At 39.8% G+C, this 15236-nt stretch overlaps 1 protein-coding gene across 3 annotated transcripts in view; it reads left to right on the top strand.

Moving 5' to 3' along the window:
- The window catches only part of PSMD1 (proteasome 26S subunit, non-ATPase 1), a 75475-nt gene that overhangs the window by 43993 nt on the left and 16246 nt on the right, over positions 1 to 15236 (top strand). For all 3 annotated transcript variants that reach the window (XR_005933360.1, XM_030028148.2, XM_041126702.1), the window contains exons 17-18: positions 5317 to 5431; positions 8430 to 8546. Coding sequence is in view for 2 of the 3 variants with exons in the window: in XM_030028148.2 (XP_029884008.1) it covers positions 5317 to 5431; positions 8430 to 8546 (232 nt within the window). In the remaining variant the exon portion in view is untranslated. The remainder of the gene's footprint in view (positions 1 to 5316; positions 5432 to 8429; positions 8547 to 15236) is intronic.

The following is a 15236-nucleotide window of genomic DNA, read 5'->3' as shown; positions in this document are numbered from 1 at the left end:
AGGGTTTAATGTTTAAATATTGCTGGAACATAAAGAGAAATGGCAGTAGTCCTCTAACCTTCAAGATGTGCAACTTCCAGAATTGGAGATAAACTGAGGAAAGGTATTTGGATGTGATTCTAACTGGGCTGTGATCTAAGAAACTAAGTGGAATATGCTTCAAGATGTGGCAATCCAAGTTCTTAATTTGTCTTGTGGTGTTGTTGCATGCCTCTTGGAAAAAAAGATTAAAGTGGATTGTTAAATAGAGTCAATATACTTAACAGTGTTCCTCAACTTTCAGTAGCCCAATGAGGCTCTTGTAGGCAAAGGCTACTAAGAATTACAGTATCTGCAGATGTTGCAGTTGTAATTGCCTTAAGAAAAAAACCCAGTTTATGTTCCTTATAGATTCCTAATAATTGCAGCTGTAAAAAATGTTTAATGGTGAAAAGGAAATACAATTTCTGGGTTCTCTGCAAACTATGGAGAACCTTCCATGGTCAACATCATGGATTGAAGGGAAAACTGACCACCTTCCCTGTCCAGCTGATCTGTTCTGATGGTTTTGTTCATACTGGTCTGTGTTAGTAACAGTCGACATCCTGATTTTTATTTTGTGAATTTTTGCACTGGAGGCTTAAGAAAAACTTTCTTTCCTTTGTCTTTGGAAGTAATGAAGAATCCAAAACTTTCTTTGGTTTCTCAGAAATTCTAGGGCGCTTACAAGTGAGGTATCAGCTTTTATGTAGAGACGATAACATTTATATGTATATAAATCTCACTTATATCCAGGAGATGAACATCCCCAGGAATGAGATCAAAGTTGAGGTTACGGCTAAGGTAATTGGGCAGCAGTTAGGCAGCTCCTTTGTGTTCTCTCTTGTTCTGGTTTCTGTGAAGATTCAAAATCCTTAGCTGCGTAGGGTGTTTGTTTGTCATGGAGATCTTGAGAGCAACCAGTTGATGAGTAAAACTAATAAAATGCTAGCTATCATGTTTTGCTGAGAATCTCTCTTTACCGTCTTGGTCCATCTTTATTTTTCTTTACGGTTTTGTTTATGACTTCTGAAAACAAACCAAACTGGATCTTGGAGGAAGTCCTTCATCTGCAGCCCATAGATCACAACAGTAAAACTTACCCTGCTGGTGTAGGGTGGAAACAAAGCTGTGGCTGACTACTGTGTTGAAGTCCTATAGAAGAAACTTTCAGGCTTTTTTGACTTCTTGATTCATTTAGTTTCCTGGTAACAGAACAAAGTTGAAGCTAGTTGTGATTGTTTTTTTTGTATATGGGTCTGGGCTCACTGACATCTGTGTTTTGATGGCTTATGTACAAGCAGTTGAGCAATTTTCAGATGAAAATGAAGGAAATAATCAGGCTGTTCATTTGTTGTTGTTTTGCTGTTGTAGTAAAATGTAATTGCAAAAGCAAACTGCTTAAGCAAAACTAGTGTTAGGAAAAAAGGAAGGAACCAGTGCATTAAAGATAATTTGGTTTTTAAAAATAGACATTGCCTATCTTTCCAAGATATACAGCCCAGTTTAGAGACATGCCTTGGGCTTTAGTGTAGGAATTTTTAGATGAAATTGCTGGACTGTGTTACGGGAAGGTCAGACTAGAGGACTATGGTACGTTGCTTCTGTCCTTAAAAATATATTAAATATACACCATGTTTAGGATTTTTACTATGACTTTTAAGGAGGGTGGACGGAATTGTGTCTGGAGATGAAACTTCTGCCCACTACATCTCCAGATGTTATCCTGGTATTTCATGCAATGTTACCTTCCATGTTTAACTTATAGTAATGACAGATGTCTGTATTAGGACTGGCTAAGAGTAGCCTGTTGCTGAGTGTGACTTCTGATAAACCATTTATCTTTTTTTAGTACTGTTTTTAAGTTTTCTCACACTCTTCATTACTTTTCTCCCTTTGCCACCAGAGGTTTCTACTCAGTAACCACACTGACTCAGCCATCAGCGCAACAGAGTCGTGGTGGTCTCCAGCAGGGAGCCAGAGGGGTGGACTCGGTTTGGGAACCTGCGCGGGGCTTGGTACCAGTGATGTGGAAACTTCCTCTGTCAGCAGCAGGACTGCCCCTCCATTGTGCTGAATGTCAAGTCAGCAGTTCATATGGCTGTGCTCTAAGTGCAGGGTGAAAGGCTCAGGCCAGGGGGAGGAGAACATGGTCATGTTTTAAACATATTCCCCAGCTGGATTGCCAGTTGGAAGTAATGCCACAGGAGCATGATTGCAGCCTATAACTGCTTATGAGGGCTTTTTAATTTTTCTTTTGATCACTTAACAGAATTGGTTTGCATTTTATGAATTTTATTAAGTTTGGGTTTATGTGGGCTAACCTTTGGCAACTGTGTGTCGGACTTGTAAAGCATCTCGGCAGAAAAGCGAGCAAGCAAATGTTATTGTTTAAGCATTGGTGCCAGTGGTGCTCTTGTGTACTGAAGTCCTGTTCTTCTGATAATCATTTTAAGATTCTTTCGCTTCCTCAACCTACTTGTGGTTCTGCCTTCTAGTTCTCTATTACGTGGGAAGATACTTTTTGAAGATTGCGGGGTTGAGAAGACTGCATTACTGAGGAAAGTGGTGGGACCCATTATGTAGCTTTAACTCCCAAAGTGGTTTTACAGAAGGCCTCGTCAAAATGTTTGACCATTTTAAGGATAGATTTGAGATAAAAGCATTTAAAATAATGGCCACAAATAATGTAAATCTGGCTAAGAATTCCATAATCAATTATTGTACATTAATCCTGATTTTATACTGAAAACTGTGTTGGAACTTCTGAGCTTGCAGACACAAAGATGTGTCCAAGTTAATGATTCTATAAAATCCAGCTTTCTGAACAGGAATTTAATGATTAATGCTTCAAAGTGCATAATCACATCTTTGCCAGAAGATATTTTTCTCTTCTTTGGCTCACAGTCTGCCTGTTTAACATTTGCGGAAGTAAAGCAAACACAAAGGTGTTAAGAGTCTTTGTGCAAGCGCTAAAGTCTTCTGTGCAGCTGAATGCTTGGGCTCATTTATTATAGGGTTTGTGACTCCTGGTCTCCACATAAGCTCATTTTTAAAAAAACATTGTCAGCATCCAAGCTGTTATTTGAGCAAGAGACTGACAGGTAGTTTTAAACGTGTCTTTTAGTTCATAGTCTTCACTTCTAATGCTTGCTTGCAGGACAGAATCGTTCCGTTTCCCAGTTCTTCCTACTTTCTTAACATTTGTCATGATGGCTGCATCATAGAGGCAGCAGAGTTTCCAGCAACTTGTGTTTGTTCCTCTCTTTTGTGTGGGTTTGGTTTGTTTGGGGTTTTTTGCTGCTGTTTGGAGGTAGGTTTTTGTAAGGTGGTGGTGGTAGATGGGATTTTTTCCCCATGCGGACATTTTAGGAAAACTCATAAAGAAATAGACTGTTGGAAGCAGGGGTGAGGTAGGAGATCTGGCTACTTGCTGCCATTACTGCTGAGGGGTTGAGTAGCCTGTGTGGTGGTGCTACCTGTCCACGATCAACTGGAGCAGGAGAGAGGAGTGTAAAGAGGAGTTTAGGACTAGTTATCAGAGGAGACTATGGGAAAGTATTGAAATGGGAAGAGACGATAGCTAGAGTAGAAATTAACTGATTTTGTGTGTAGAGTATAACTCTAGTGTGAGTGGTTATATGAACATGTCTTCTGTCACCAGTCACAATGAAAGAAGCGAATGAACGAGATTATTGCTTAAGGTCTTTTTTACTTCTGTTTTCTATGATTCAGGTATTCATTTAAATAAAACCAATGCTGGAACATACTCTATAATGGTTTTTCTACATCCTGAGTTGAGTGCTTTGATATACACTTAATGATCCTACATGATGCTGTAATTCCTGTGTACAACAGGTACTGCCGCCACCCTCCAACCTCCTTCTTTCCATATAGCAAACGTAAGAAGGGAAGCTAAAACTAAGGTGTTTCTTAGCTCTTCCTTTGTACGTTTCAGTCTGAAATCAGTTTATAGTCAAAGTAAATGCCTTGCAAGACTGCTGTTAGGATTGTGAATGTGACAATTAAAAAGCTAGTCTGGGCTGCAAGATACAGCAAGATGGAACAGATAACCAGATGATGTGCACTTTACTTTGAAAACAGATACAATTAAATCACTTGCAATTTATAGTTTCCTGTATTTCTTTTTCATGAACACTACTTTCCAACCGCATTCCTGCATTGCTCTTGTGTTCATGGTGTCATGACATTGGGTAAATTTAACAGATTAGCTGTGATGGATGTGCTTGTGATGCCTATGAGTTCAGAATGCAGACTGCTTTGACTCAGGGATGTTTATTTTACAAGCAATTTTGCCCTTGCTGCATTAGAAATGCTGAAATTGGCAGTGTACGATATTGTGAAGTGGTTTGTGTGGCATCAAAATTGATGGAGTGATAAATACGACTACAAAGACAGGAGGGAAATTAATATATCGACACCTGTAAGTGAGTTCTGCCCTACTTCAGAAATACTCAATATTCACAAGACTGTTTGCACTAGCAACATCACAAGACTGTTTGCATTAGCAACATGTGCTTCTTGGTGTAGGAAATTAAGGGTTGTCTTTCATCTCCCCCAGCACTGGGCTAGAAGTTCATTTGCTGTAATGACCAACAGGGCACTGGTTCCCAGCTGGTGAGGCATGGAGCATATACTCCCATTTCAGATCTCTTAAAAGGCAGCAACATCGCAGCATCATGTTGTAAGGAGGCAACAGTAGACATTGCTGATAAACTGATTGGAAGTGTGTGTTCTATCAGCATTTCCTCACATGCTTTGATTTACAGCAGTAGGTGAGGGTGAGGAGGAGTCAGCAGAAGCAGTGATTGCGAAAGGGAGTTTGGGATCCACCAACCTTGAAGGTTGATTGAATACTGGAGTTGGGTTTTGTGTCTGCTGATGGGAGATTTAGTACTGTGTGTCTGTCTCATGAAGAATAAACCTCTGCTCGTGGAAAGTCTGTCACAACAGCATGATTTCTAGAGATAAAGTCCTCACTCTCAATAGGTATGTCATTCTGCTGGGTAATCTTTTAAAGGCAGAAAATATGCACTAAAAAAGAAGACTTTATTAGTGGGAACTGTGTGTGGTATCTGCAGTGATAGGGAAGTTTATTCATTTGTGCCCTTCCCTGTTCTCTTAGTCCATTTGTTCCACTCCTCTAGTTACATTTTGAGAAATGCAAAACATACGGTGTGGAAGGACAATTTTAAATTTTCCAGTGTGAACACAGTGAAGTCTCGATATTTTGAAGAACAATAACAATAAAAAACAATCTTTTTTGCCTTTCTTTAGGACTCCTGAGCAGTGTCCGAGCGTGGTTTCTTTGCTGTCAGAGAGCTACAATCCCCATGTGCGTTATGGGGCTGCCATGGCTTTGGGTATCTGCTGTGCGGGCACTGGAAACAAGGTGAGGACCAGAAGCATCCATTGCCAAGACTGTTTCTGCTCTCTCCTGCCACAGACATTTGTGTGGAAACGTCACACACAGAGATCAGATTTCTCACACATGTACACCGCTAGGCAGCTGGAGTAGAGCAGTACTTCTTTAAATTCTTTAACTGTCCTGGGCATACAGATTCTTTTCCTGCTTGTACAGAATAGATAAAGTAGAAGAATGTTTTTATACATTATTGCCACATTCTTGGAATTTTGTCTTCAAAACTTTTCTTAGAGTTTTCATACTGTCAAGTTGCCACTGAACTTTAAATGTATGTTCAGTACTCCAAAATCAATACTCCTTTGCCTTTGGAGTTGATCTTTTACAGATTGCTTTAGGGGGAACAAGGGGGTGCCAGTGACAGGAAAACAGCAGGTGTTTTGCACAACTTCTAGCTCCTTTCTTCTTTCCTGTGATACGCAGTTCATGGAAGATCCATGTAGTAAAGCCATATGTAATGAAATTTAATTAAATTTACGGTAGTTTCAGGTGTGTAATTCACAGCCAGTAAACTTTATTCTCACTTTATAAGTGTCAGTGAAGGATAATTCTCACAGATGATAGAAGGGACCTTTTAGAGTAGAAGGATTCCCACTTCTGCTGTGGGAAGTGAGTGCTCATTGGGACAAACAGCAAGTAAACTTGGGGATAAGCTTACTCCACCCACATATATAATCTGTACTGGTACTGGATCACAGTTTCAAAACAGGTGCACAGACCTTCCATGTAGAAGTAATATTTCATGCTTCTGAGTCTTTGATAAATCTCACACTTACTGTACCATCCCTTCCTCAGCTGGTATTAAACATTTGGTCTGTGGCTCTTGCAAGTGAGTGCTCCCCAGCATGTCACTTGTGTTGTGAACTGCACAGAACACTGACATACGCTGCCTGCCATCTTTAGTATCTAAAGCATGCAGGCTTGAAAGCAAACTGAATGTCCTATTGTTATCCAAGTTGCTTTATTCTCAAGTGGAAGGTGGAATCAAAGAGCTAATTATTTTTAACCTGCTGCACCGACAAGTTGATTTAAGTGGAAATGCTTTTAGTCACACAAAGAAGTCTGTTTTATTTCCAGATACATTGTGTGATAAAGACCTAAACCATCTGATTACATGCAGACATGTCTTCCAGAGCTTATATTTGTAGGTTTTGAAGGCCCAAATATATTCAGTTTTGGAGATTGGAAAGTTCAGCTTTTTGCCATAGTGGATGTTCCATACGTGGTATTGAATGCATGTCAAAGAATTAATGAGTCACCTTCAGGTGGAGATGCACAGCCTCCAAGATAGCTCAATTCGCAAAAGCATTTTAAGCAAAGGCATGATATTATTCTATAAGTGGTTCTTAGAAATAGTGTTTTGTATAAAATCAGCTTGTTTTTAAAAGCCTCACCCTGACAAAAGTAACACCGAGAGGGATCAGTGCTGAGAGACTCATGCACTCAACTGCATTTGCTCATGTCCTCAGTTTAAGTATGGACAGGAGAGAGCTCTGTAGAAGAGATTGCCAGGTGATTCTGACTTCTGTAATTAGAGGATCACATAACAGATTAAAAGAGCTCTTTGAACTTCTTAGGGTGGATGTCTAACTGTTGTCTCTCCTGTTCCAAAGAGTATCTAACAGCTTGCTCACGTGCCATTTTAGAGTGCTTTTAGAAAGCCCCTGTGTTGCCACAGACCAAATTTATCTGTGCAGCCCATGGTTGTACAAACTGTTATCTTAGTTTTATTCCGCTTAGATCTGAAGAGCATGGTTGCTGAAGGCTGGCTGAGCTCACTAACACCTTGCTGCTGTTGAAACAGGTAGTCTTGGTCCCTCCTGTCACCTTTTGCTCTGTCTCATGTCCAGCTCCCTAGTGAGCTGATTCAGACACAAACTCAGAATACTGACCCATATAACAACAAAAAAGGGAACAGTTCTCTGTTGAATTATGGAGCTGGAAAAGCTCACTGAGAGGTGAGACAAGGGCTGCAGCTAGCACAGGGAAAGGGGAGGGACTGGATAGCTGAAGGGAAATTGAGGAAGTAGAAGGATCTCCTTTTGGTAGCACTAAGTTTAGACAAGCTCAGTTGTCCTGTGTAATGTGCACTGAGGACGTTGCATGGTTAGAAATGAATTTGTGTCTGTAATAATTCTGTGTATATTGGAGATGAAAAAATGTGCCTAAAGAGATGATTTACTCTAAGATGCCTGCAAATTGCCCATGCTGGTCTTGCGTACATCTGAGCAGCGTTTATGACAATAGACTCTCTTACAGCTTTTCATAATCAATGACTGCATTGAAAGGAATGCTTATTGGTAGATCATTGTGGATCATGTTCCTGTTGCACTTAGCTGGGAACTTACTGAATTTGAAGAAACAATAGAGCATTTTGAAATGTTTTAAAAACCTAGATTTACTACATGAGTGCTCAGAGGCAGCCCCACTTGATGTAGGTTTGAAATGAATGCTTTCATGTGATGCTAAAATGTTACAGGTTCTAACAATAAAGTGTAAGGCCAAGAATTTGGGACCTGGATTGTTCTACCATCTTATTTTCTAACCTCCAACATGTTGTTTGATATCTCTGGTTGATTTGTTCCTTACGCAGAAAATGAAGGTAATGCTGATATATTTTGTTGGGAAGAATGGCAAAGAAAGTGTACAAATAATTTATATGTACTATTTAAGGCATGTCAGTGGTTCTAATGTGATTAATGCATCTGTTGCTTACAACAACTGTTGTTTATCTATTGCCCTATTTCTGTAGGTAGATCTTGTTCATCCATCACTTGGTTTTTGTGGGGTTAGATTAAAATCCACAGAAATACAGATTTCTGCTTCATTTACCAAGAACAGGGAAAATATATTAAAAAGTATATCTGATAGCATCAATCTGATAACCTTCTGTTAGAGTACTGAATCCTGGGATACTAAAAATTACAGTATTAACTTTGCAACTGCTTATTTCTTGGTTTTATTTCAGGAAGCAATTAATTTGCTGGAGCCAATGACAAATGATCCTGTGAACTATGTACGTCAAGGAGCTCTGATTGCATCTGCCCTTATCATGATCCAGCAGACCGAGATTACCTGCCCAAAGGTAATGTGGCATTCGTTACATACCGGCTTGTTAGGTGGAAAAATGGTCTTGGCTGCCAAATGTTTAGTGATTGGCACTGCATGTGAGCATTGGCAAGAGAGTGTTTGTGCCTTGTAAAGAGCCAGAGCTGAATGCACAGCAGGAAGCTCCTGCATGGATCAGAGCATGCACTTTTGAATGGGGGAGTAATGCATGCTGATCCAAACATGCCTGATAGATGACAACATTTTAAAGGTCTAAAAGCATCTTGTAATGATATGAAAGTGACTATCTTGCAGTAACATGCACTGAGGCCTGTATGCTCATGATTTATGTGAGCACCGTTATTTGGTAAAGAAGTTGGTTTTGATGATAGTAGGCTTAGTTTTGGATGTGGTCACCCTGCAGGGAAGTCCTGTTGTAACTATATTTCTTTTGTAGCTAGTCTTCACCTGAAAAGCGTGAACAGTTTCTGCTGTCAGAACTGGCTTAGTGGCTTTATAGTAAATACCTTTTTTTTAATGGAACCTTTCTTTCTGCTCAGAAGGCAAAAAGGATTGCATGTGCTGTGTTCAGCTTTTAAAAACAGTTTGCCCTGTGAATATATGACAGATGATGATATGCAAACATTTGTACAGACTAAAAGTCTACATTAATAGAAGCTTTGAGTTTCCACATTTCATCTGCTCTGGTGAGCACTGAGGCAGAGCAGTAGCTGGTACTTTGCTACTCATCTGTCATATATGGGTTGCTTTTATTGATGTCATTTTAGAAATTGAACTATGATAAAAACAGCCACTTTTTTACTGCATTTGGGTGGGGAGAAAGAAAAAAACCTCTTTGTCCATTGGAAAATTTTACTTGGGAAAGTCAGCGAAGGAAATCTACAAATATAGGTGTTTGGGTATTTCCAAGTCATGGAACATGAAGATTTTCTGGCAGACAGTTTGTTCCTTTGAATTATTTAAAAAAAAAAAAAAAACCAGTTAGTTTTCACTGAGCAGAATCTGCGAGTGTTGTTTATATTATCAGAATTGTAGTTCAACTGAATAAACCAGTGGAGAGCATTAGAGTTCTGTTGGATCCCCTCATCTTGCAAGATACAAAGTCTCTGTGATGTGAAGTTGAATTATCTTTCTATGGAAAGAAACTGCTTGTTGTTTTTATTGTTTCTTCCTTGGTCAGGTGCTTGGAATGCCAGCCCTTAGTATAGATCAGCTTTAATCATTCTGTGCTCCTCTAATGCTGGGCAAATTGTATAGCTCTCCTGTGCCTTAGTTTCCCATCTGAAAGAAATAAGGGTGATACTTTCTTCTATGAAAGGACATTATGAGAATAAATTCATCTTAGTTTGCAAAGCACCCTGATCCTCTTGGGATGAGAATTGCAGACTGCTGTGAATCAGTCAGACATCCGAGACTGTTGTGGATTACTTGCTGAGTCTGTCTATTGGAGTTTCAGTCTTTTTGAGATGATAGGTGAAAGAAAAGTGCAGACAGGAAAACAGCTAGCAAAAACACAGATTAGTTTAGGCATGTAATAAGTCAGAACTCTTTCCCCAAAGAGGCCTGGTAACCTTGACTTCAGAGGTACGTGTAATATCTAGGCTTGTTAAATGCATGATTAAAATAGTTGGCTAGCAAATACAGGATGAGATGTATAATCTGGGGTTCAGTGGCTTGTTTAAAAATGGAGAGAGGAACTGAAAAAGCTTTATGCCAGAGCCTTGTTTGAGCCCAAATTTGTGTGGCGTTACATAATATAGATACAGAAGGCATTTCATTACCCAGTCATAGAAGCGCTGCAGATATTAAAAAACAAACAAACAAAAAAACCCCAAACCCTACAGATTATAAGGTAATAAATAATCCCTGAAATATTTTGCTAATTTAGGAACTAAACAGAGAATATATAAATCTACTTGTTTTGAACACCCCAAAAGTTAGATATAACCATCATAGTTTCTTGCTCAAAAGTAAAAGGAATATTTTGAGGAATCTGCTGCCAATTAAGTTATTTATTATCCATGGGAAACTTTTTTTGGAGCTCTCTGCCAGTCTGAAGAAAAATTAATTTACTCTGATGTGAAAGGGTGGAGTTCAGAAAACTAGCCATTTTTGGATTACAGTGACTTATTTTGCTCTGATTAGATTCCTAAGTGGCACACTGGTGCACTGTGTGCCAAAGTGTCTAACCTGATATATGTGAGTATTTGCATTGCTGGTTAAGCAGCTAGTAAGAGGAGCATGATGGATTTCATACCCCACAAGCTGTACGTGTGGTCTTGATGGGGTTACAGAGAAGCTAAATTTTACGTATCATCATCTCACCACTGCTAAATACTTTGTGATGCTTTGCATGTGAGAGATGGTGATTTTAATAAAGATTGTGACGTATAGTCTGACCACCTTCCTGTCATTACTTTTCAGTTTTGTCTGTTCTCGGATTTTTTTTTTATTTTTTTTTTTGTAAACTTCTTGTTTATGAGCTTTGGGTTAGAAGGACTTTAAATTCTCTGGTGATAGTTTGGGATGAAGATGGTAGCAAACAATCTTCCTTGAATAGATTTAGATTTTTCAGAAATAAAATAACTTCAGAGTTTTGAGAGCTGAGCATTGCAATGCTGATATGCCAGCAATAAACAAAGATTTAAGAATCAAAGTATTTTGGTTTAAAAGAAACCATTTTTCTTGTGAGAGAATGTAGATGTATGCCTTTGAATCACCTTTGCTGTCCTCTTTCCTTTGTATTTGTCTTCCTCTTTGTCATGCTCACTCTTTATTTAAACAAATAATTTAAAGAGTTTAAATAAAGAATTGTCTTTCTATGGAGGTCCCTTGAACTTGCAAGTTGCTTTAGTGCCAAAAGGGGTAGCAAATCTCATGTAAAGCTGATTTGGCCTCTTTGGAGTTGAAACACAATTCCTCCATGTGCAGCCAGCACGATTTTTCCTGACCTCTGTTGATACATTAAAGAACCATATTAGTGCAGTATATAGAACAATAACAAGTTTATTTTGTGAAATGGAATCCTAAATTATAGATGTGATGAGATCATTGTAACAGAAATCAATGACAACTTCATTATGTATTTGTGACCTGCAGGGCAATTAAGACAGCAATTTTGGAGACAAACTACATGCCTAACATCTTGAATCAAATTTACTTTTTCCTGTATTTGTGTTAGGATAGTTATCTTGGCAAAATGAGAAGATAACAAGCAACGTCAAGGCTTTTCCTCCACCCTCCTTCAATCATTTTGGCCTATTATCTTTAAGATGTTGTGAAGAAACCAGGACCAGAGTGCTCCCCACCCCATTTAGATGAAATACTAGGTCTTGCTAGGATGCAAGAATGATTTTTGCTGTATTCTAGTAGCACCTTCACATTCCTTCATATAAGCCTGTTACTGTTAGATGCTTGTGCATACTGTATGCTCTTTCAAGAGAGCAAGCGTATGCAGAATAACTTCAGCTTTTGAAGAAGACAGAACATGCAAACAGTTTAAAACCTTTTTTATTAAAAACAGATTCCTTAATACTCTTGTTCTTAAGAACTTGCATTTGCAAAAAGCATCATGCACATCACCTGCCACAGTTTCCCTTAGTTACTGTTTATTAAATCTTATTCTTAACAATCTCATGGGCTTCATGTGTGTGAATGTTGACTGGTGGAGGGAGAAGTGGTAAACAACCTGATAAATGACAGCCCCTTGGGTTTGTGGTAGGAAATGGTGCTGTATCATTCTCATGTCTTAAAGCCTGTGTTGTTTCCTCAGTGTTTCCAAGGTTGTGCATTTGGCTTCATTTGAAATCGGTGGCATGTTGTTTTGGCCAGCACTAATTATCAGAATGCTGTGTGTGTATTGTTAGTAAAGATGAAATGAGTCACTGTCTACATTTTAGTGTTCCTCCTGGAAGTCACACAAATAAATTTCTTGATAGCCTTTCCAAATGCTCTAAAATTTTTAAAGTGCTTGAAGATTTCAAGGGACAAACAGAGCTTGTGGGTTTCATAGCATATTAAATAAACCTATTCAGTAGTTTGGGACGTGCTTGTTGCTGTGGTTTGAAGGAAGAATAGTAGCAGATTAAAGGGCTCTACTACGCAAACTCTGGCACATTTTGCTTCAACAGCTTAAGAAATTGCTGTCTATTGACATCTTGCTCCATTCTGTAGGAGGTGAGTGCCTCAACAGCAAAGGCAGAACTGAGCTTTTGTCTGTACTGCTCTTGCTTTCTCCAAAGTGATGGAGCAGTGGTTCCATGTGAGGCTGCTAAAGCACAGTTTCCCCAACAGGAAGGAAAGTTTTCAGCTGGGATCTGATCCAGTCAAAAATCCCGTTCCTGTGAAGCATTTGCTTTATAGGAACAGCCTGAATAAAGCATGCAGGCCTATTGTGCATTTGAGTGTTGAGGCAGTCCTTCGGTCTGGGTTTGCCTGGTCCCTAAGGACAGGTGGGGTAGTCTCCTACCCTTTCATAGAACAATTTAACTTCCACTGACATTAAAGTAAAACTTTGGAAAGGGCACACTTGCTCAATACATTTTCCAGGGTTGGCAGTGGTCCGTGGCTCATGATGCACAGGTATGCAGAATTTATCTGAAAGCAGAATGGTCTTGATATGGCACTACATGTTTTGTATTCTTGTAAGTAGAGGGTATAAGGACTATTTCTTATTGTAGCTGTTCAGCGCTTGTTCATTGAACACCTGCTCTCATCGATTCCCTGCTGTAACCTGTCCATGTCTCCTAAAGAGCTGGCAATTGATCTGCTCGGGTTTAGCAGCCAGGTTTTTGTTCCTTCGTCCCTTGTTGGTGTCCTGGTTAGCTCACTGCCCTGCACGGTGTCCTGGTGCCACAGCTGGTGGGTTTCTGGTGGGCTTGTTGCCCGGGTGTTTTGTTCATCTGCTCTGGACTAATGTACGTGTGAGTAGGAGTTGTGGAAGGCATATTAGGGAAAGAATGCTCACAGGGGCAGCATGCCACAACCAGGAGAGGTGGATGACTCCCCCTGCTAGCTCTGCCTTGCCTTTCCCCGAGTGAGGTGTTTCTGCCCTCTCTTCCAAGGTTCTGCTCTGTCAGATTTCAGATGCCAGCATGAATGTTAGCAGTTCTGCTGGATGTCTTCTCACTTTACCCAGGGTTTTGTTCTCTGAAGATTTGATTACGGTATAAATTCCAGATTACAGTCCACCGAACGAGCTTTGTAACATCCGTCTGTGTTTACATACTCCAAACCCAGAAGCTGAGCCCAGAGTCATAGGAATGATGTGCTCTAAACAGAGGCACTGGAATCCTACTGCTCAGTTCAACCAGAGGAATAGTTTTACATGTTATTTCTGTGTCTCTGTGTGTCTGTCCCAAATAATATCTGAAGGCTTTGGTTCATCTAGCCTGCATGTGGTTGCCCTTGATACTGCACGAGGCCCCATTCAAGGTTGCAAATGCAAACTAAGGTATTTTTCCAGTGTACAAGAGGTCAGGCCTAAGAAACAAACTATTTATATTAAATGTGTAAACCTCCTTGTAAGCTTTTATAAATAAAAATTGGGAGAGCGTGAAAAAGCATAAATGGAGTGAAGCAAGAGCAGAGTTTGGTCAGTATATCCTGAATAAACCCTGTATTGTGTGTGCAGTATCTCCCTGCCACACATCTGTCTGTGTGGCTGCCCTGAAAATGTATGTTGCTCCTTTTTCTTAGCTTTAATAAATGCAAGGAAATTTCACTCGCCTCCTTTTTGCGGACAGGGACTAGTAACTAAAAGCTTTTTAATGCGAAGGGGAATTGGTGAATAGAGAACTAATATTAGCACATAAATTGTTGGACTTACTTAGACTGAAAAATGGAAATAGCTGCTCTTTTTCCCCTGTCAGTTTTAATAAATGCCTCCTGCTCTACCAGAGAAGTGTTGTTTTGTTCAGCTTCGCTGCTCCTGTTCAAAAGTGGCTGGCTGCTGTGGTGCTTCATGGTTGTGGAACTGTTCATTTGTGTGAAACAAAGTAATTTTCATACAGTCATGTTTAGCAGGTCATGATTTACTTGTATGAATGTTAGTGTCTTTTCACTGTCACAGACTGGTTTAAATTTCATCAGGTTAGATGCCATCTAACCTGTTAGTGCTGAAGAAGTTGAGGTGACAGGTAGTACAGCTGGGTTAGTGGCTGAAAGGGCGAAGGCAGGAAAGGTATTGACCAGACAGTGTCTGTTCCTTTAGGGCACCTGTGTTTTAAGTGGTGTGATGAGTTAACGTGCATTGAGAACTATTTTGCAGAAAACATGCAGTCTTAATCTGAAAGTGTGTAGGGCTAAGTGTGCCCTACCACTAAGTGCTTGCACTAAGTGCTTAGGGCTGCCAAGCAGCGTTGTGGCTCTTGGATATAATGCTCGTGGGTTGGACAGGCAACCTCTGTCTTCTCTCCATCCCAGACATTGGACATAATCTCTCAAAGGTACAGTCTCAACTTCTTACTGCCTCTGGTCAAAAATTCACAGGTGAAATGTGGTGAAATTTATTGCTAGCGTTACCTTGGCTGCAGGAGTACCTCATGGCTCTGATGTGCTTTTACTGGGGAATCTGATCTCGTGCTTTGCTGAGAAACCCCTGCAGTTTGATTTATCCCTTCAGTCAGCTCTCCGTTCTGTTTTGATTGGTTTTTTTTTTTTTACCGTGATGAATCCCAGTTTAACAAAACGTTACTCCCAGCACAGT

Source organism: Aquila chrysaetos, chromosome 10 (assembly GCF_900496995.4).
Source record: "Aquila chrysaetos chrysaetos chromosome 10, bAquChr1.4, whole genome shotgun sequence".
In the NCBI taxonomy this organism is placed as follows: domain Eukaryota; kingdom Metazoa; phylum Chordata; class Aves; order Accipitriformes; family Accipitridae; genus Aquila; species Aquila chrysaetos.
The sequence above is the reverse complement of the archived record's forward strand: the minus strand, read 5'-3'. Positions and strand labels throughout refer to the sequence as shown.